Source organism: Astyanax mexicanus, chromosome 2, assembly GCF_023375975.1.
Source record: "Astyanax mexicanus isolate ESR-SI-001 chromosome 2, AstMex3_surface, whole genome shotgun sequence".
NCBI lineage: Eukaryota > Metazoa > Chordata > Actinopteri > Characiformes > Acestrorhamphidae > Astyanax > Astyanax mexicanus.
In genome coordinates this window covers 11099049-11122656 of record NC_064409.1, presented here as the reverse complement: position 1 = coordinate 11122656, position 23608 = coordinate 11099049, and the positions used below count along the sequence as shown (strand labels likewise).

The 23608-nt window shown below is 38.5% G+C and overlaps 1 protein-coding gene across 17 annotated transcripts in view; it reads left to right on the top strand.

Annotated features, from left to right (window-relative positions):
* Positions 1-23608, top strand: part of grip1 (glutamate receptor interacting protein 1) — a 554262-nt gene that overhangs the window by 391345 nt on the left and 139309 nt on the right. For all 17 annotated transcript variants that reach the window (XM_049473333.1, XM_049473330.1, XM_049473334.1 and 14 more), the window contains exons 3-5: positions 5358-5493; positions 10128-10273; positions 19462-19545. In XM_049473333.1, coding sequence (XP_049329290.1) covers positions 5358-5493; positions 10128-10273; positions 19462-19545 — 366 coding nt within the window. The remainder of the gene's footprint in view (positions 1-5357; positions 5494-10127; positions 10274-19461; positions 19546-23608) is intronic.

Genomic DNA, 23608 nt, shown 5'->3' with positions numbered 1-23608 from the left:
GCACATAGTAATTCTTTTTAGTATATTAGGTATTTTGTTATTCTCTACAATGATCTTTCATGTCTTAGGGACAATTTATACTTAATCTCTATTGAGTTAATGTGTAGTCTATGCAGCGGAGTACATTTGTACTTTGTACACCGCATTTTTACGTCACTCTGCAGTTTAAACCCCAAAGACAGGACTGTGTGGGCAGGAACACAGGGCTCAGTGGTACAATCACAGCTGTTGCTTTCTCAGACTCTGGCTGCTGATGCCAAGCAGCATTACCCAAGGATTACCCAGAACCTCAGATCATAGACTACTCAGAGCCACATAGTATTTTTTTAGTAGGTATTTTTAGTAGGTTATTTTCTACATTGATGCTACAATGATTTTTCATGTCGTATGGCCAATTTATACATAATCTGTCTTCAATTAATGTGTAGTCTACATAAGTACGCTATGCAACAGAGTGCATTTATACTTTTGCATGCATAATTAAAGTTACTCTGCAGTTTAAACCTTAAAGACAGGACTGTGTGGGCAGAAACACAGGGCATAGTGGTCCAATCACAGCTGCTGCTTTCTCAGACTCTGGCTGCTGATGCCAAGCAGCATTACCCTGGATTACCCAGAACCTCGGATCATAGACTACTCGTAGCCACATAGTATTTTTTATTTTTTTTGTATATATTAGGTATTTTGTTATTTTCTACAATGATGCTACAATGATCTTTCATGTCTTATGGCCAATTTGTATTTAAACTCCATCGAGTTAATTTGTAGTCGACATGAGTGCGCTATGCAACAGAGTGCATTTATACTTTTGCATGCATACTTAAAGTTACTCTGCAGTTTAAAGACAGGACTGTGTGGGCAGGAACACAGGGCTCTGCAGACCAATCACAGCTGCTGCTTTCTCAGACTCTGGCTGCTGATGCCAAATGGCCAAATCATGTCTGGCTATGGCGTAGGGTCCACGTCTACGCATAGGGTGCTGGTAGGCTACGCCGCAGATTTGCCACAGAAGTATAATTTGGTCTTCAGTGTATTCAGTATCAGTATAAACAGGGCGTGTCGTGTGTCTGCATTCTGAAGCATCCTTCACGTTGAGGCTGCAGACCTGGTTCAAGGGCAGGTCAGGAATCGACAGACCCGCTGACCTCTGTCCACCCTGGGGCTCATTCTGACATCCCTGTCCCGCCCTGATCCATATGGCCTCATTCACTGCAAATCTGTTTATGTGACTCAAACCGCAGAGACCGCCCGAGTGAATCACTGCAGCTACTACTGGTGTTTGCAATTAATTTAAGTTGAAAAACCTACAAATATGAGTATTATTACTGATTCAACCCTGGAATCATGGCCAATAATTGAAGCGTCTCTTGGGTCTCACACATACTTTTGTGTTCTATTGTTTTTATACAACAGTTTTTTTACAATATGAATCAATAAAATAAAAGACACTTTAAAGAATTGATGATGAATATGCTTTAATACGGACTGTGCCTTCCTCCAAAAAGTAGTTCCACAACAAGTACAACTACAAAGCGGTGTTTGGTTCATACATTAGCTTGAAATCAACATTGAGGATTAGGGGTTGCTAAACGTTAGGACCTGAAAAAACGCTGAAACTCTCCTCTCCTGCTCCACGTAGTTGTCTTCATGTAAAAGCTGTGTGTTTGCGAGCATTTCTGCCTGTTTGCTGGGTGTTGTTTGTTAGCTAGCCGGTGGTTAGGTTAATGTAGCTTGCTTTAGCTTAGCATTAGCTTAGCATTAGCTTAGCATTAGCTTAGCATTAGCTTAGCTATCAGTCCAGCTATCAGACTGCGGCCGAGGTGACTGATGTGCCGAGGTGACGAGGTGACACAGTCTGTTTGTTTCATTAGTGACGTTTTTTTTTAACACAGTCTGTTTGTTTCGTTAGTGGCGTATATATTTTACCACAGTGTTTTTGTTTCGTTAGTGACATTTTTTTTAACACAGTCTGTTTGTTTCGTTAGTGACTTTTTTTTTTTTAACGCAGTCTGTTTGTTTTGTTAGTGGCGTATATTTTACCGCAGTGTTTTTGTTTCATTAGTGATGTTTTTTTAACGCAGTCTGTTTGTTTTGTTAGTGGCGTATATTTTACCGCAGTGTTTTTGTTTCGTTAGTGCCTTTTTTTTAAATGCAGTCTGTTTGTTTCGTTAGTGACGTTTTTTTTAACACAGTCTGTTTGTGTCGTTAGTGACTTTTTTTTTTTAACACAGTCTGTTTGTGTCGTTAGTGACTTTTTTTTTTTAACACAGTCTGTTTGTTTCGTTAGTGACTTTTTTTTTAACGCAGTCTGTTTGTTTCGTTAGTGGCGTATATTTTACCGCAGTGTTTTTGTTTCGTTAGTGATGTTTTTTTTTTAACACAGTCTGTTTGTTTCGTTAGTGACTTTTTTTTGACGCAGTCTGTTTGTTTTGTTAGTGGCGTATATTTTAACGCAGCGTTTTTGTTTCGTTAGTGATGTTTTTTTTTGTCTGTTTGCGTTAGTGACGTATATTTTGATTTAGTCAGTTTGTTTCTTTAGTGATGTTTATTTTGATGCAGTCTGTTTGTTTCGTTAGTGACATGTGCAGTGTTCCACCCTGTTATGGTTCAGCTTTGGAGATTTTTCTGCATGTAACAATCATACCGAATCACAGATGGCGACTCTTAAGGATCACAGATAATCTGCGATCCGTTACACCGCCAGGATCCGTATTGATCACGGCGCTGTGTTAATTATTGATTTCTGTATTGGCTGAGAAATTCCGTATCGATGTGTTTCTGGGCGTGATTGTTGTTGTGCGTATGGATTCGAGGGCAATAAGAAATCTCTGCAGAACAAGGTTATAAATGTCAGACTGTTCTAAACTCCTCGTCTGAAGTTTACACAGAGTGACCTTATAACAGTTTACTAGTGTTGGGCTGAGCTGAGTGTGGAAAACTGAGTGAACTGTGAGTGTGAAAGTGATCTCCAGCAGTTTCTAGAGAGACTAGAGTGTAAAAAGTGTCCGTGCTCAATTATCACTTGAGTGGTTAATCTAGGGAGTGTAATCTGAGGCAAATCTGCTTCTAGTCATGTTATCACCTTACTGTAGCACTTCTGTCTGCACCTTTTCACCAGCAGATTCACAGTGAGAGAGACTGTGATTTTACCACTTACTCATCTATTCAGTTTCTCCCACCTGCCTGGAGTCAGTAGTGATGGGTGGTGATGGGTATCAAGTTCCCAAGTGTGTTCAGACTTGTATCCAGTTATTATTAATTTACTGAATTGAGGATTTAAATAAATCATTTTTTCACACTGTATCATAAAAATGATGCAACATTATTGCGTGAGTTATCATTCTAGGTCAACTGCCTGAGGCATTTTGAGATGTATTGATCGAAAAGGCAAACCTTTACTATACATGCTCCCCAATACATAAAAAAATGCCCATTAAATAGATCTCTTTACAGTTGGTTTACTGTGTTTTCACCTCTGAAACTTTGTTGTATTGTATGCATTTGGTCAGATTAGCGTTGGATTCACAGTGCAGTTTAGTGAACACACTAAAGAGCTTTGCTACGTTCTGTCATCATCACCTACAGTACGTGCACTGCTCGTCCCTACACAGCAAAACGCCTTGAAAGTGTTGAATCCAGTCCCAAAGAGTAGATTTTAACCCTTTCCCAGGGTTTATATAGCTCCACACTCTTTAGAGTTCCTTTTTTACTCACATTTGTATTTGTTTAACTCCCTAAATTGTTACGCTAAGTCTAAAAAGAGTTAAAAAGTAAGTTAAAAAGGAAGATTAGTCAATTGATATGACCGTTTATTGTTAAATTATTATTCGGGAGGTTAGCTTGTGTTTTTGCTTCCTAATACAGGATAAAACATCCCTGCTTATATTCAGCCAGTGTATTTTTTCCATCGCATGGGAACTTTTATCTTGCATTACCAACACTTTGTCACAATTTACAGTACAGAATATGGTAACTTGCTCTTATAGCCTATAACATCTTGACTAGGCAAACAACCATTTTATAAAATAGAATAGAATACCCAATGGAAGTTAAAATTACACTTTTGAGCGTGAAAATCGACTCTCACCTGTTTAACTTTCTAACACTGCCTGATTGGTTTGTAGAATGTTGTCAGTTCAGCTAGTTGCCTGTCTAGGTGTTGTTCAAAGCTCTGCGTCCCCCTGCCAGAATCCGTTACCTTGTGTGTGTGTTTAAGAATTGTATTTAATTCTTAACAGATTATCATTCTAGTCCATGTATTTGTGTTTACAAATAAGGCTTAATCTACAGTTACAGTAGATATAGAAATCACCAGGGTGATTTCTATATCTCTTGAGCTATACTTCTTCTTTTGTTGTTGTTTGTTTAATCGCGTGGTGACAGACTATGCTTTGCGTGAAGATCAAGATCGTTTGCTCAGGTCTGAGCTTGACAAGTTTTTTTGTTAATTTGGAGCGGTTTCTACTTGGTTTGGTTCGTTGTTACAGAGGGAAAATCCAAATGTATCAAAATGCATATTGGTCAGACCTGTATGGGGCTGGGGAACAAGAAGGTAAATACAGGAACAAGGCTATGTACAGAAGCTGTACTACTGTAGGCATTCAATACTATTCACCAGTAGTTGCGGTTTTGATTTTGTGTTGGTTATTACTGTGTAATTACACACTTATTATACACACTTGTTATATACAGTGGGAATTATAGTATAAAAAGAAAAATAATTGAGACTCAGAGTGAGGGAATAGCTGAAGCAACTGGAGATCTGGGGGTCTGTGCGATGGGGACGAGGCCTCCCAGTTTAATGTAGCTTTGATGATCTCAGGGAGGGATTGAATGACAGCACATCGATGAAGGAGAGAGGCTGGGGAGGGGCGTGTCTGCCTGACCAGCAATAATTGAAAGAGAGAAAGCCATGCTTTCTGACGTCCTCTCATTTTCTTTTATTTTCTTTTTTTGTGCCGGAACAGTCAGTACAGCTCTTAGAACCATCCTTCTGCTTCTCGTTCTGTTTTTAACCTTATTTTTTCCATTTTCTAGAATTCTCAGAAATCCCCTCTCCATCTCTCTCTCTCTCTCTCTCTCTCTCTTTCTGTTACTCTCCCTCAATTCTCTTGAGTGTTTCTCTAATTACCGGTCAGAGCTGTGAGAGAGAGAGATATTGTGTATGTGAGAGAGAGCGAGAGAGAGCGAGAGAGAAAGAGAGTAAGAGAAAAAGAGAAAGAGAGAGAGGGGGAAGACTCAGACTCTTCAGAGGGCAGCCAGGAGCGGTATGGCGGCTCCTGGCCGCCTCTACTGCTGCTGGCCGCTCTGCCTGTCCTGCTTCTGCTCTAACCCCTCCTCCCCTCCTCCTCCCGCAGACGAGTTCAAGGGCTCCAGCATTGTGGAGCTGATGAAGAAGGAGGGCACCACCCTGGGCCTGACCGTGTCCGGCGGCATCGACAAGGACGGCAAACCCCGCGTCTCCAACCTCCGGCAGGGCGGCATCGCGGCCAGGTGAGCTTTGGCTTCTTTATCTTACCCATCTCATTACATGTGCTGTAATCCAGGCTAATGTTGCTAACAAGCAATGAAAGCTAATGCCCACCATTTAGCACTGTGTGAAAAATAACATACATACATACATGCATGAAAATTACATGGATTAAAGTACAGTATCACTGTGATACTATTATAGAAACTTGTTTGATGCTAATAGAAAGTACATAGCTTTCTATTACTTGTTAGCCACATTAGCATCCTAGCTCCAGTCCACAACTTTAGATTATACATTTCAAAGTATCACTTTAATGTGAGTCTTCTAATACTGGTTTTGACTACTATGGGCTAATTATTGGGTTGGAGTGTCTTTGCATGCTAATTTGTGTCATGCTAATTGGTGTTTAATATTGTTTCAAAGTCCCGCTTTATCTTGTGACTCTTCCTGTACTGGTTTGGACTTGTTTATGTTTTGTGTGTGTGTGTATGTGGGCATGCATACATAAATTATATTTCATTTGTGTCGTGCTAATTGGTGTACAAAGCTTTCCATTATTTGTTAGCCACATTAGCATTCTAGCTCCAATCCACAACTTAAGAAGCTCAAAAGACAAACTTGTGTAAAAATAGTGTGCATTTGATATTGTTTCAAAGTATCGCTTTAATGTGTCTCTTCTTGTTCTGGTTTGGACTAATAGGGGCAAATTATTGGGTTTGAATGTATAATAAATGTGTGTCATGCTAACTGGTGTACATAGCTTTACAGTATTTGTTAGCCACATTAGCATACTAGCTCCAATCCACAACTTAAGAAGCTCAAAAGGCAAACTGTGTAAAAATAGTGTGCATTTGATATTGTTTCAAAGTATCGCTTTAATGTGTCTCTTCTTGTTCTGGTTTGAACTAATAGGGGCAAATGATTGGGTTTGAGTGTCTGTGCATGCTTATGTTTTGTGTGTATGTGGGCATGCATACACAAATGCTATTTAATTTATGTCATGCTAATTGGTGTACATAGCTTTTTATTACTTGTTAGCCACATTAGCATCCTAGCTCTAGTATCCAACTTAAATAGCATTTATAACTTTGGACATTATCTATAGTGAGCCTGTCTGAAGTATATGTGCAGTTTGGGCTTAGTAATAATAAAATAATACTATAATAAAATAATAATAAAATGATGTACATTTAATGTTGCGTTAAAGTATCTTCTGGTACTGGTTTGGTCTGGGTTTTGTGGTTTGTTTATTGGACTTTATGGGTTTGCTTCTTGGGGAGCACAGGAGTATCTGTGCATGCTTATGTTTGTGTGTGTGTGTGTGTGTGTGTGCTGCAGGGCAGAGACTCTATAAATCAATGCAGTGTAAAGCCGGACTCCTTTCTTTCCTCCCTGTTGGTCGTGTGTGTGTGCGTGCAGGCTGCTCAAAGCACACTCAGGGGTCACCTCCCCACACACACTTACACACAATTACACACACTTACACACACTTACACACACCATCAGCTCTTACTTGCTGAGAGGCTGAATCACACACACTCACTCATTCCATTTCACTCCAGCCCAGCAAATAAACACATACTCGTATAGTATTGGATTAAATACTATATGGTATTGAGTGGTGGTAGACATTATTCACCACAGCAAAGAGACTTATTAGAAAATAAGAATTAGAAAAATTAGAAAATCATTGAAAAGTTACTCCATTTTAGTAAATTATTTTAAAATGTTAAACTCATATATTATATAGATGTATTAAACACAGAGTGATCTATTTTAAGAGTTTGTTTCTTTTATTGTTGATGATTATTAGGGCTTACAGCCAATGAAAACCCAAAAATCAATCTCTCAGAAAATTTGAATTCTATATAAAACAAACTGGTACTTTTGGCATTGTAGGCAGTGTGCCAAGTCCTGCTGGAAAATGAAATCCACATCTCTATAAAAGTTATCATGAAGTGCTGTAAGATTTTCCAGGAAAACACTGCACTGACTGTTTTTTAAAATATAACACATGCGGATTTCATTTTCCAGCAGGATTTGGCACACTGCTCACACTGCCAAAAGTGCCAACTGGTCTTATATAATATTAAAATTTTCTGAGACACTGATTCTTGGGTTTTCATTGGCTGTATGCCATCAACATCAACAACAATAAAATAAATAAATTCTTAAAATAGATCACTCTGTGTTTAATACATCTATATATGTATATATATATATATATATATATATATATATATATATATATATATATATATATATATATATCAAATGCTTTTCATATTTTGAACTGAATTACTGAAACAAAAGAACCTTTCAATTATATTCCATTGTTTTGAGATGCACTAGTAGAACAAATTAAAATACACATCTTTATAATGCTACAGTACAATAAGATGGATGCTTCACTGACCTATAAAAGGCAGAGTAGTATGTGATGGTAGTTGCAGCGCTGCAGTGAGTTTCAAGCTGTAATTTCACTTCTTTAAAAAGTTTAATAATCCAGGAAATCCTACCTAGTGCAGCTTTAAAGCATAAATTACAGTGAACAACTGTAGTAGGCTTTTAGGAAATCATTTTTTTGGGAAGCAAAATCTCTAAAAGAGCACTTTTACAAGATAAAGAAAACAACTTAACTTGCCATAAAAGTCAGTATTAAAATTGTATTTCTTAAATAAAAGATTACTCAAACTCAAATATTTTGAAATATGTCAAGCTCACTCCTCTCCTGAAGAAAACAAAGAAAAGACTTTTAACACCACTAACCGGATAGCCCTCTCAAGAGTACATACAGTAACTCAGCTTAGTATAGTGAGTGTTAGAACATAGCACAGCTAACAAACACCACTAACACCCACAAAACCGCAAACAGTGCAGACCACAGCAACAGTCGTAAAGCTAAAGGAACCCTTCGCCTAACCTTAACGTTTTACATTTTACATTTTACGGTTAAATTTAAGATTTATGTTTTAGGTTTGGGTTACAATCATTGCTAATAAGAGTTCTGTTACTTTTAATTAATATTCAGTTAAATGTTAATTGGATGTTAGCATCTATGCGGCATCAATAATGCATCATCCAAATAAAATGTTTTACTACTAATTGCTAATAGCAAAGTACTTATCCTGTAGTTACTGTAGTTTAGAGCTTAGATCGAGCCCAAAATACCCAGCTTGACTGTCATTATGAGCCCGAGCCCAAGCCCAATTTAAACCCCACATTTTTGTTGAGTAAGTAAAGCGATAAAACTGAGCTGTTTAAAAACATTTTCTGGCTGTTTGAGTTATTTAAGAAATCTGTTTAGAATGATGTTAGTTAACATTGCAACACTGAAGAAGCATAGACCAGTTATTTAAAATGTGCAATTAAAATATATATTGTTTATTAGTGCAGTGATACAGAATACTGAATGTACCTTTTGGCTGTTTAAATGGTACAAATTTGTACTTATAGCTGTTAGAAAACACTTTGTACTTCAGAAGGAACAAATCTGACCCTGTAAAGACCAATATCGTACCATTGAGGGTAGAATTATGAAGAGTAATGTACCTTTGAGTACAAAAAAGTACTCATATCGTACCTCTGCTGCAAGTCAAATGCGTAATTTGTGCAACTTTTTTTTTTAAACACAGTTTGACTTGTTACTTTGCTATATTGTGATTTTCATGCCATAGCTTTATATAAAATAAAAATAGCGTTAAAAAACAGACGTCTACATCACTGTAAGACCTTTTTTTTTTTAGCCCGGCCTGAGGAAAGTGGGCAGAGAATCTAAGCTCTAGTCTAGTTAACTCTCTCTAACAGTCAGGATAAACATCATCCTAAGCTTTGACACGACCGCCTGCACTAGTCTAAGTGTTCTAAATAGTGACTTCCTTCTGAAACGCACCTGCATCAACTTGAAATCTGTGAATTGGCAGGTTTAGTGGCTGTACTCGATCAGGAATAGTACTGAACAGTGCCAGACTGCAGCTCTTCAGGCCTGGAGCTGAAGAGAGGTGCTGTACGGGGTGTTAATACTTGAAACGGCATTGTCACGCTATGTTAGCATGGAGCGTTAGCCATTTGCACTGCGGATCTCAGAAACACTGGAAACGACTGCTCTGTATCACACTTGTTTTTTTTTCACCGGCATCTTTCAACATTCTGCTGGAAATTGGAGTGCTTTCAAAAATGTGTGTGTGTGTGAGAGTGTGTGTGTATATAGTATATGTGTGTGTGTGTGTGCTGTGTGAAGGAGAGAGGGAATGAGCAAGCAAGCAAGCGAAATAGAGAGAGAAAAAGAGAGAAAGACTACGCTGTGACATCCTCTTCAGCGAATGTTTCCCGCGAACAAAGGCTTCTATTCATCTTCTCAGAGCAGCTATCAAAGCTCCGTGCTCCACCTGACTCAATCTCCTCCTCATCTCTCTGTTTTTCCTCTTCCTTCTCTCTTTTTTTCCCGTTCGCTCTTCATTTTCCCCCCTCCCCTGATATTGCTTTCTGTCCTCTGCCCGTTTTCCCACCCAACCTCTACATCGTCTGTGTCTCTCTCCTCTTTTCACACCTTCCCTCCTCCTCCCCTCAATTCGTATCCTTTTCTTCTGCTGTTTTCTTTTTCTTCCTTATTATTCTTATCCATCTTATCCGTCTTCTGTCTCTGTCTCTGCAGGAGCGACCAGCTGAACGTGGGGGACTACATCAAGTCTGTGAACGGCATCAACCTGACCAAGTTCCGTCATGACGAGATCATTAGCTTGTTGAAGAACGTGGGGGAGCGAGTGGTCCTGGAGGTGGAGTACGAGCTGCCACCTGTCTGTAAGTACCCATGTGATCTGTAGATACTAATTGCTTATGATACCACAGTTAGTTAGTTCCGACCCTGCAGTCTGATTGACTAAGAGGCGTTCTATGAGTGCCATTATCAGCCGGTAATGCACTGTAACCGAAGCTCTCCATGTATTACTCCGCCACATACAGTTAAACTAGAAACGGTGCAGCGCTTACAAGCCAAACAGTTCAGCTACAAGCAGAGCAGCAATGAAATGGTTTTAACTCTCTGAGCACTTTATGCTTCCCTATGCTGACCACATTTGTGGAGATGCGGCTTTCATTTTCCAGCAGGACTTGGCACACTGCCCACACTGCCAAAAGTACCAATTGGTCTTATATAACATTCTAATTTTTGTTTTTTTTTATTGGCTGTAAGCCATAATCATCAACAATAAAAGAAATAAATGCTTACAATAAATCACAGTTAGTTCCAACCCTGCAGTGTGATTGAGAGGCTGAGAGGAGTTCTATGAGTGCCGTTATCAGCCAGTAATGCACTGTAACCCAAGCTCTCCATGTACTACTCCAACACATACAGGTAACCTAGCAACGATGCAGCACTTACAAGCCAAACAGCGCAGCTACAAACAGAGCAGCAATGGAACTTTTTAACTTGCAAAGTGTTTATAACCAAACGGATCAGAATTTTATTCTAATTTTTGAATTAATGAAATAAAGCTTTTTAGTGATATTTCAATTTTTTTATGTTTATAACCAAACAGATCGTATGTTCTCGTCCTCTTCAACTCAAAATATTTTAATAAACATCGATAATAGAACTGTGGTATAGTGAAAACAGACTGTTGGCGAGGTGTAAGATAGCAAAGAGCATTACATTTTGCAGTGTGTAGGAGAAAATCTTACAGCATTTATGTTTACCTCTGCTGACAAGTTTTGTGGAGATTCATTTGTGGATTTCATTTTCCAGCAGGACTTGGCCCACACTGCCAATAGTACCAATTGGTCTTATATAATATTTTGGAGTTTTTATTAGCTATAAGCCATAATCATTAACAATAAAAGAAATAAATGCTTACAATATATCACAGTTAGTTCCAACCCTGCAGTGTGATTGGCTGAGAGGCGTTCTATGAGTGCCATTATCAGCCGGTAATGCACTGTAACCGAAGCTCTCCATCTACTGTATTACTCCGCCACATACAGGTAACCTAGCAACGATGCAGCGCTTACAAGTCAAACAGCACAGCTACAAACAGCGCAGCTACAAATGGAACTGTTTTAACTCTCGGAGTGTTTATAACCAAACAATTTTTGAATTACTGAAATAAATTTTCAGTAATATTCAATTTTTTTGTGTGTTTATAACCAAACAGATCACACTTTCTCGTCCTCTTTTATTCTTTAATTCTTTCATAAAACAGCGACAATAGAACTGTGGTATAGATTTTACAGCACTTTATGTCTTATGCTGCTGACCACATTTGTGGAGATGCGGATTTCATTTTCCAGCAGGACCTGGCACACTGCCCAAGCTGCCAAGAGTATCAATTGGTCTTATATAATATTCAAATTTTGGGGTTTTCATTGGCTGTAAGCCATAATTATCAGCAATAAAAGAAATAAATGCTTACAATAAATCACAGGTAGTTCTGACCCTGCAGCGTGATTGGCTGAGAGGAGTTCTATGAGTGCCGTTATCAGCCGGTAATGCACTGTAACCAAAGCACTCCATGTAACCATGCAGCGTTTACAAGCCAAACAGCGCAGCTACAAACAGAGCAGCTATAGAACTATGATCGCTCTCTGTGTAATACATCTACATAATATATGAGTTTTACTTTTTAAATGAATTACTGAAATAAAGTAAGTTATCTTTTGTTGTTGTTTTAAGATGCACTTGCACTATATTAGCGCTGGCAATTCTATGGGTCCAAGAGCTTCTAAGCAAAAACAGTGATCTGTAATCTCTGCAACATGTACTAGGACTATAGGGTGTGGCCAAAAAGCCTCTTTTTGATTTTCATTCATATAATCAGGCTGCACTCGATAGGGTCAGCTGGAGTGGAATATAGATAGATATAAAGGTGTGCTGATTAATTACGATGTTCTCAGGCAGACACATTACTCATGATCTGATCCCTCTTAAACAGCTGCGCTCAGCACAACCGCGCATCACGGAAATGTGAAAGAGTGCTTCAGGGCAGAGGAGACCCGGGGGCTGATCGTGAGGTGCAAGCCTGACATGAGCAAATATTTAAAGCTGAAAAAAAAACCTCTTCCACTCTGTGTAGTGTGCGGTGAAGTGAGCTGAGGAGCGGGTCACAGCCTGCGTTAATGCAGGGTCACGTGGGGAAGTGTGAGAATGTGTCTGGTGGAGAGGCAGGTAAAAGCTTTCTGCAAATTTGTGAGAATTTGTGAGAAATCGGGGGGCCTGAAGGGGGTCTCGTGTGTTAGATACACTTCTTTGGATGTGAAGCAGGATGTTTTGCGCTGCACCTGCAACTCATTTTTCTCTCAGTGGTGTAGAAATGAGACGGAGGCAGAATGTGCACCTGAAGTTTTTTAAACAAAACATTTAGTTATGAATAAATAATAAGTAAATCAGTTTGTGTGAAAATAATATGAACGTCATCTCTATTAGACTCCCACATTCATAATATATTATAATGCATTTATAAGGCATTACAAATATGGCTATACATATTTATAAAAATGCATAACCCATTATAGGATACAGGGGTTGGACAATGAAACTGAAACACCTGTCATTTTAGTGTTTAAAGGTTTCGTGGCTAAATTAGAGCAGCCTGGTGGCCAATCTTCATTAATTGCACATTATTGCACCAGTAAGAGCATGAAGAGTGTGAAGGTTCAATTAGTAGGGTAAGAGTAACAGTAACAGTTTTGCTCAAAATATTGCAATGCACACAACATTAAGGGTGATATACCAAAGTTCAAAAGAGGACAAATTTTTGGTGCACGTCTTGCTGGTGCATCTGTGACCAAGACAGCAAGTCTTTGTGATGTATCAAGAGCCACGGTATCCAGGGTAATGTCAGCATACCACCAAGAAGGATAACCCACATCCAACAGGATTAACTGTGGATGCTGTTAGGGGAAGCTGTCTGAAAGGGATATTCGGGTGCTAACGGCTAATCAAATCACGGCAGAATTCACCAGAATGTGCTCCTCAACTCTCCTGTTTCCACTAGAACTGTCCGTTGGGACAATAAATTATTGTAGTATAAAACCAGATGTTTCAGTTTCATTGTCCAACACCTGTACATAGATTATTCAATGGCAAAGCAAAAACTGTTTGTGCCCAATGCCAATGCCCCCCTATCAGTGCCACTGTGTTCTGCAGGTAAAAAAAACAAAAAAACTCTGTCCTAAACTTTACTTCTTGGACTCCAGCATCTTCCAGCACCAAATTTCACACGCTGACTTGAGTCGTAAAGTTCATGTGACTGACTGTGCTAAAAAACGCAGAGAACTTGACCGTTAACAGCGGTGATTGACTGAAAACGATCTTCCCCTCAGTGGACAGCAACAGCCAGAGCTTCACACTCGTAACTTATGAGCATTTGACTTTTATAGCGTTTGGCGCGCACGCTCTCATCTGGCGAGGACGGTGCTTTGTTATCCACTCAGAGAGCGTATCCTTAGCTTGTAGAAGAGGGATGGGGTCTAAAAATAACTGTGCGGTCAGTGTAAAAGCTTATACGCTTTGATGTGACGTTACATAAGTGCAGTGCAATTACAAGACTTCATTTTAATACATGCAAACTTGAAAGGCCATTTAATCTGAAGGTCCGTGTCTTTCTGCTGGTCTTCAATGCTTCAGGTTCTGAATCAGTTTCTCTGATTTCGCTATTAATAGGTAGATGTTTGAGTAAAATTAACATTTTAGTTTTATTCTATAAACTACAGACAATATTTCTCCCAAATTTCAAGTACAAATATCGTCATTTAAAGGATTTATTTGCAGAAAATGAGAAATGGCTGAAATAACAAAAAAGATTCAGAGCTTTAAGAGTTTTAAGAGTTCAGAAATCAATATTTGATGGAATAACACTGGTTTTTAATCACAGTTTTTTCCATGTATCTTGGCATCATGTTCTCCTCCACCAGTCTTACACACTGCTTTTGGATAAATGTATGCCTTTACTCCTAGTGCAAAACTTCAAGCAGTTCAGCTTCTGGTCATCCGTCTTCCTCTTGATTATATTCCAGAGGTTTTCAACTTGGTAAAATCAAATAAACTCATCATTTTTAAGTGGTCTCTTATATTTTTTTTTCCAGAGCTTTAGATCTGGTAGATAAGGTTCTGACCGTTGGGAGCATCAGGGAGCGTCCAGGGTTGCAGGTCCATTTTCATTTTCTTTGGCTTTGTAAGTCAACATAAAGATTTCAGAGCTGATGAGATGAGGCAGGTCCGGGAACACAGCGAAGGGAATGCCGGAGACGGGAGACCTGGATAAAAGATTGAAGACAGGCCATGGTGCTGCATAATGGATCAGTCGTGAGGGTCTGATGGTTCTTGTAGGAAGACCAAGCAGCAGAGATTTTCACTAGCCGAGCCTCAGGGTAACAAGACACTAACAAGCACCTGGGTGGCCTCCCTCGAGAGAAGGGGTCAAATCCTTTGGCAGTTATTATGGAGAGAACTGCATGAATAAGTCAAGTTTGCTGCAACATGTTCTGAGAATAACAAACAGGTCATCCAGATACACACCAAGTGAAGCGTCTTCAGATTGGTGGAATAGCCATGAACTTGTCTGAAAGAGAAAGCAAAATTTTAGTGAAGACCTGTCGTTCTCCATTAAAACCAACACAGAATTTTATTTAATGTAGGACTCAAAAATGTTTCTTTTTTTGAAAGGTTCTTAAGTTAAAACCACCTTCAAAAGGGTATCTTTCACCAGTACGAAGAGACCTGTAACCATTGCTTTAACTAAGGAACCATTGATTAACTCTACAGGGGTTGGACAATGAAACTGAAACACCTGTCATTTTAGTGTGGGAGGTTTCATCATGGCTAAATTGGACCAACCTGGTGTTCAATCTTCATTAATTGCACATTATTGCACCAGTAAGAGCAGATTGTGAAGGTTCAATTAGCAGGGTAAGAGCATAGTTTTCCTCAAAATATTGCAATGCACACAACATTATATGTGACATACCAGAGTTCAAAAGAGGACAAATTGTTGGTGCATGTCTTGCTGGCGCATCTGTGACCAAGACAGCAAGTCTTTGTGGTGTATCAAGAGCCACGGTATCCAGGGTAATGTCAGCATACCACCAAGAAGGACGAGCCACATCCAACAGGATTAACTGTGGACGCTGTAAGAGGAAGCTGTCTGAAAGGGATGTTCAGGTGCTACCCCGGATTGTATCCAATAAAAAACATAAAACCACGGCTGATCAAATCACGGCAGAATTCACTAGAATGTGCACCTCAACTCTCCTGTTTCCACCAGAACTGTCCGTCACCACAATAAATTATTGTGGTCTAAATCCAGGTGTTTCAGTTTCATTGTCCAACCCCTTTACATACATCGTTTTTAAAGAATGACTTGTGATTTGCATCAGCTCAGTCTTGTTGGAGTCATCGTTAGATGTGATGGAAGCCATCCTCAATAAGCTAGATTGATTAGAGTTAGTTGAGTGTCATCAGCATATCATTTATAGAAGCCGTGTAAAAAAAAGAGGGCCTAGCACAGAGCCTTGTGGCACACCAGTGGAAATTTTGTATAGAGCAGATGTTAATACCCACTATGACTGCCCTATGATTGTGTGAGATGCTTCCATCCAGAGATGTTGATTAAAGAATCATTAACCGAGGTTGTGGAACTTCTCGATCTCTGCTGTATGGTGTTGTAGCAGAAAAAAACTCATGAGATACAAAAGCTGGGTTTAAAAACACTATTTGCGCTGTGTTCTCAAGAAGAACGGCAATTAAGCTTCACGCTGAGGTTATAATACCTCCTTTTGCAGAGATTCTGAGTTTGTAGAAGAAGATTTAAGCTCCAAAAAGAGGAGGAATATTTATGTGAGACGTGAGAGAGAGAAAGAGTGAATTCACATCTTACCAGTTAAGTGCTCACCATGTAATTGTGAATTGCCCAGGAAAACATAAAAAAAAAAAGAAATTGTTTAGAAAAGTGAGCTAAAAACGCATATAAATGTTTGGTATTAGAGCTTTTAAGGAGTTCCTTTCAAACTGAGACACTTTTCTTTCTATATCTAAATATAGAAATATACAGCTCTAGACAAAAGAAGAGAGCACTTAAAAAATGATGAGTTTCTTTGATTTTGCCAAATTGAAAAACTCTGGAATATAATCAAGAGGAAGATGGATGATCACAAGCCATCAAACCAAGCTGAACTGCTTGATTTTTTTGCACCAGGAGTAAAAGGCATAAAGTTATCCAAAAGCAGTGTGTAAGACTGGTGGAGGAGAACATCATGCCAAGATGCACGAAAACTGTAATTAAAACCAGGGTTATTGCACCAAATATTGATTTCTGTACTCTGTACTCCTTTATAAATATAAACTTGTTTTCTGCATCTTTTTTGTTTTTCCAGCCATTTCTCATTTTCTGCAAATAAATGTTCTGAATTTATTTGCAGAAAAGGGCTGCAAATGGGCCTAGCCCTATTATTTTTATTTGGAATTTGGGAGAATTGTTGTCTGTAGTTTATAGAATAAAACAACAATGTTCATTTTTCTCAAACATTTAAGCTATAAATAGCAAAATCAGAGAAACTGATTCAGAAACTGAAGTGGTCTCTTATTTTTTTTTCCCACAGCTGTATGTATAAAAAAAAGTATTAAAGAGCAAAATTACTACACAAATGCTACATACATCAAACAGCATTATGAGTACAAGAAATTATGCTGGTGATTCCTGTATCTGCTGTAACTGTAGATTATTTAAAAAACAAATGTGTAGATACATTTTTGCTGTGTAATGTGTGTGCCTTCTAAGGGAAGTCAGATTCTGCAGAATTCAGCACAACACCTGAAAAAAAAGAATCAGTGTCTATAGACAGTATAGACAGTCTCCGCCCTGTCTGGGATGTTGGCAGGACATGGCAAAGTACTTTAATGTGATTTTTATTAATTCGTAAATATGCTTTGAGTTGTTTGTTGTAAAATATCTCCAGTTTGGTCAATTATAGAAGGTGAGTAACTATGAATATTAGTTCTTAGCCACCACTCAGCTTTTTAAAAAAGGCCTGTCATTAATAATACATGTTCTGAAATGTGTGGTAATCATATTCGTGTACTGCCATACAGTATCATGACTATGATTATCAAAGACTTTATGACCGGGAGTAATTGCTGTTTATCTCCAGAACACGTTTTGTTCAAGCGCTCTCGGTGAAATCAGCAGATTATGCCGAAACGATTATGCTGAAATTAGAAGAGGTCCTTGGGGTTGTTATTGCTGCGAAGCCTTCATTTAAAAAACAAAAATCAACCTCACCTTGCCCTCCCTCATTTACATAAAACTTTCATTTAGCTACGCCAGCCTCGGCAGTGTAGCGCAAAGCCAAGGTGAGCAGGGCAGAAATTACTAAAACACACGTATTCCAAGGTCAGGAGGATGATGGCGTGTTCTGCCTGCACTTAATCGATTATAAAAAATATGTAATCAGATTAATCACAACAATATTCTGTTTGTCATGTTTTTTTTGCGTTTTTTGCGTCTCTCTCTGGTGTCTCCCTGTGTTTATTTACTCTTTTCTGCACATGCCCTGTGTTTATCCCATGTTTCCGGCCCTGTTGCTCACCGTTTTGCCTGTAGCTCCGCCCCCTTGTTACCCGACCCCAGGTGTTTCCTATTCATATTTTTCCTGTCACCTTCTGTGTGTATGAAAAGTCATCCTTGTTCCTGTGTTATTCATTCGTGGTTCAGGGTTTGTAGAGTCAGGAAAAGTCTGAAAAAGTCATGGAATTTGAAAATAGCAATTTGCAGGCCTGGATAAGTTTTGGCAAAATAAAAAGACCCAGAAAGTTTTAGAAAAGACATACAAATTTGGTCTACAAATCTTTATGTTTCAGTTTATCGATGGAGAAAAACCGAAAAGTTGAGCTAACAAATACATCAGCTCAGAGTTAATTCAGTAATTTAGCCTTACACACTGACACACATTTTATTATTAATTATTATTTTATTATTATTTTGATTATAGTTTTAGTTGATATTTGGTTTTATTGTCCATATCTGCACCAATGTTTTAAAATTGTACAGTCATGAAAGGTTCTCTAGAAGGCATGGAAAAGTCATAAAAAAAACATGGAAATCATGGAACCCTGGTGGTTGTCTAATCAAATTCTAGTGTATATTTGTATGTTTGAGGGGTGATAGAAACCAATATGGGGGAATGGAATAAAAAATGCATGATAAATTGGATAGAGAAAACTTTTTTTTTACTTTATTGTAAACATCTCAGCTTGGTTGTGCATTGCTGGGGCGGGGCTGATTACAGCAGAAGTTATGGTCAAAATGATTGGCATTATTAATTGCATTAAAAAAATAATAACGCATTGCTGGATTTGAATTAATCGCACGCATTAACACTTTAACGTTGACAGCCCTAAATTATACACATTTTTAATGTTTAAGCAATAATACAATAAAGGGAGTGCTATGTATAACATCAGCACAGCAGTGCCAATATTACATGTTATAGCACTTCCTCTCGTGTATTATTGGGATCATACCACAGTTCCATTATCACTGTTTATTAAAAGAGTTTGAGATTTTAAAAACTCTCTGAGAGTTAAACTAGTTCCATTGCTGCTCTGTTTGTAGCTGTGATATTTGGCTTGTAAGCGCTGCATCGTTTAAATTGGTTACCTGTATGTGGCGGAGTAATACATAAAGAGCTTCAGTTACAGTGCATTACCGGCTGATAATGTCACTCATAGAACTCCTCTCAGCCAAACACATTGCAGGATCGGAACTAACTGTGGTATAAACATCAGTATACAGTACTGCTACTGTATTGAAATATCTAAAAATGTTTATCATCTCTCATAGTAATAATTAGTGCTGTGTTATCTGTAGATGCTGATGATTATTTAGATCACTATGAGTCATTCTGTCTCTTCTTTCTTCTTTGTGTTTTTGTTGTCGATTGAAGTGAAGTGCAGCAGATGAGTAATTAATAATTGATTTGTTTGTTTGCTTTCTCTGCAGCTGTTCAGGGTTCAGGTGTGATGTTTAAAAATGTGGAGGTGACACTGCATAAAGAAGGCAACACATTTGGATTCGTCATCCGAGGTAAGTGCGTGCCACCCGCCTCCAGTATTGCTGAAATATATTTCCTTTTAGGATTTTTTACATTATACATTTAGTATTGAATACTATGTTAAAGCTACACAGAAATGCATGCAGAATAATAATTTAGTAAACAAAAAGTTGACAAACAAACTAGAATATGTTGAGTAAGTACCACGTTTAGCTTTGAGGACAGATATGCACACACTTGGTATTTTAATCTCAGTGTCTTCATAAGGTAGAGTCATCTGGAATAGTTTTCTGGAAAATACTTCATAGAACACAGTGGATCAACGCCAGCAGATGACAGACATGTCTCTCCAAACCATCACTGACCATCAGTAAACTTCACATTTCATTTGTAAATCAAGGGAGCAGAGTCTGGAGGAAGAGTGAAGGAGAGACACACAGTCCAAACTGCTGAAAGTCTAGTGTGAAGTTTCCACCAATCAGTGATGGTTTGGATAAGAGACATGTCATCTGCTGGTGTTGATCCACTGTGTTTTATTATCAAGTCCAAAATCTCACAGCACTTTATGCTTCCCTCTGCTGACAACTTTTATAGAGATGTGGATTTCATTTTCCAGCAGGATTTGGCACACTGCCCACACTGCCAAAAGTACCATTTGGTCTTATACAATATTCAAATTTTCCAAGACATTGATTTTTGGGTTTTCATTGGCTGTAATCCATCAACATAATCATCAACAGTAAAATAAATAAACGCTTAAAATTGATCATTCTATGTGTTATACATCTATATCCTCTTGAGACCCAGTGTCCTCATATGGGGACATTACATTTCTGCTTCAATGTTAAAAAAACATTGACCCTTTGACCTCATATGGAGACACTGCCCATACCATCTAGTGGTCAGAGCATGACAACATTACACTAAATTGGTTGAGAACCAATTGGCGGGAAGCCCAGTCAAAGGTTTTTACAGCCATTCCAGACAGAAACAAGGGCCGGGTAAAAATGATAAATGATCCTCCACTTTTATGTTTGAAATTAGTTTATTTTATTTTTGTAGAAAGCTAACATTTAGTTGTTGCACTAATTTTGTCCTTCTGATCCCAAATGGAAAGGGTGTTTTTAAAATGTTAAAATAAACCACCGTCCCCACATGAGGACACTGTTTTTTTTTGTTTTTTGCAAAAAGGACTTCCTGTACAAGGATTTTTTGGGTTTTCATTGGCTGTAAGCCATTATCATAATCATCAACAATAAAAGAAATAAACACTTAAAATTGATTATTCTATGTGTTATACATCTATATAATATTTACATTTATATATATATTCATATTATATTAAATTTTGAACCGAATGACTAAAATAACGTAACTTTTCAATGATATTCCAATTTTTTGAGATGCACTATTTGTTTTAACACACATTTTTCAACTGAGCAAAAATAGTGTAACATAAGCTAACAGATCTGAATGAGAGTTGAGAGTCTATAGGAGACACAAGCTCTGAGCTTAGTCTTAATACATACAGCTAAAGACAGTCGGCTCTGCCCGAATTGAAGTGTCTTTGTCTAAAAAAAAAAAAAGCAGCTAAAAACTGAAGCTTTGTTTTCAGTAACTGATGCGATCCCCTCGAGCTGTAATAATTTCAGCCAATTTTTTCCAGTAAGTGCTGATCAATCCTGCGCTGGTTTAAAGGATTTTTGGCCCGTTTCTCCATAGACTCCACCATTGATCGCGGTGGGTGTCCTTGCCTGAACTGCTGTTTTTAGTTACTTCCACAATATTTTTGTTGGGTTTAGTTATTTAAGGGTTAGCTCTCATCTGCTGAAACAGGATCATTGTGTGGGTGTATGAACCACCTCTGCTGAGGCTTCGGTTCACAGACAGATGCTTTGTCACCTACTGTAGATTTTTTTTATTTATTTCTTGGCCAGTTCAGAATTGATAATGGTTCATCAATAATACAAACCCTGTGGCAAACCTAGTCCCAATACAGCAAAACAGCTTCAACCATGATAATGCCGCCACCCCCATGCTTAACAGATAAGCTGCTTAAGGGTTTTCAGGTTGGAATATGCAGTATTTGGCTTTCACTTTTGGTATTCATTTAAGCCAAGCAGTTCTGTTTTTTTTTTTAGTTTGCGTCAGTTAAAGTGGCTTTGAGGCTTTTTTTGGTTGCCTGATTTGGGATTTATAAACATTTTCTTGGGGTTTATATGTCCAGTGAGGATCTTCAGTGATGTGACTTCCCATAATATTATTTTGTGCATTTTTGGAGTGTTTATTTTCGCACATCCACTCTTTGGGAGAAAAACTGTGGGGCTGAATTGTCTCTGTTTGTATTCCATTAGTTGCTTTTTTTGTGATTTTTTTTTTATACATTTTCTAGCCTGGTGAAGTTTGATAACTCTTGTTCTAAGGTTCTCAGGTACCTCCATTTGTTTTACTTAGATAGTAAATAACATACAATAGCATAGACCCAAGTTTATGTTCTTCAAACATAGACAAACATACACTGCCTGGCCAAAAAAAAAAAAAGGCCACATCTTCCAATATTTCATTGGAGCGCCTTTAGCTTTGATTGCAGCAGAAATTCACTGTGGCATAGTTTAAATAAGCTTCTGCAATGTCACATGATTTATTTCAATCCAGTGTTGCTGGATTAATTTTTCACCAAGATCTTGCAGCAGCATTGATGATGGTAGAGTCTGAGAACTGCACAAAGCAGCTCTTCTCCATCCAGCACATCCCAAAGATTCTCAATGAGGTTAAGATCTGGACTCTGTGGTGAACTCTCTTAATCCATGTGTGAAAATGATGATCTCATGCTCCCTGAACCCTGAACTCTTTCACAATTCCAGCCCCATGAATCCTGGCATTATCATCTTGGAATATGCCCGTGTTCATCAGGGAAGAAAAAAACTATTGATGGAATAATCTGGTCTATATTTAGTATATTCAGGTATTGAGGTCAGCTGACCTCATTCTTTCAGCACATACTGTTGCTGAACCTAAACCTGCAGACCAACTGCAGCAGCAAATACATATCATTTACTTCAGGGGTGTCCAAACTTTTTTTGTTGGGAGCCAGAAGGAGAAATATATTTGAAGTCATGGGCCACAGACAAATAATGAAATATACCTCTTTAAATAATACATTTTCCTGATTACTTTCATTTACACACCATTGAACTTGACCTACTATCTTTATCTATCTTTATATATCTCTATCTTTATCTTTGACAATGTTGTGTAATCTATAATTTTTCAAATTACAACTACAACTGCGCGCTCTCTCCGCTTTTAGACTCTTTGGCCTGTTTTTCTGCGCTTCAACTGAACACTCTCTCCGCTTTTAGACTCTTTGGGCTGTTTTTCTGCACTACAACTGCGCACCCTCTCTGCTTTTAGACTCTTTGGCCTATTTTTCTGCGCTAAAACTGAGCACTCTCTCCGCTTTTAGACTCTTTGGCCTGTTTTTCTGCGCTACAACTGAGCACTCTCTCCGCTTTTAGACTCTTTGGGCTGTTTTTCTGCACTACAACTGAGCACTCTCTCCGCTTTTAGACTCTTTGGGGCATTTTTCTGCGCTACAACTGCGCACTCTCTCCGCTTTTAGACTCTTTGGGGCATTTTTCTGCGCTACAACTGCGCACCCTCTCTGCTTTTAGACTCTTTGGCCCGTTTTTCTGCGCTACAACTGAACACTCTCTCCGCTTTTAGACTCTTAGTGCCATTTTTCTGCACTACTACTGAACACTCTCTCCGCTTTTAGACTCTTTGGCCCGTTTCTGACACCTAGCGTTCAAACTTTGAATCTCACATTATAAAAACCTGCTTAACAGCGGGCCAACTTTCATTCTATTTCTAAAATACCTCGCAAACCGCTCCAAAAAAGGAAACGGGCCGCAAATGGCCTGCGGGCCGTAGTTTGGACACCCCTGATTTACTTAGTTAAATCCAGATGGGGACTTTTTAAATTGCATTCTTTTGATCAAGTACTTTGATCAAGGAACTACATGTTAACTCTTGGTCAGGCTGTTCTGAGATGAATAACTATGGTGGTAAATAGCCGTCTATCTGTATGTGGAT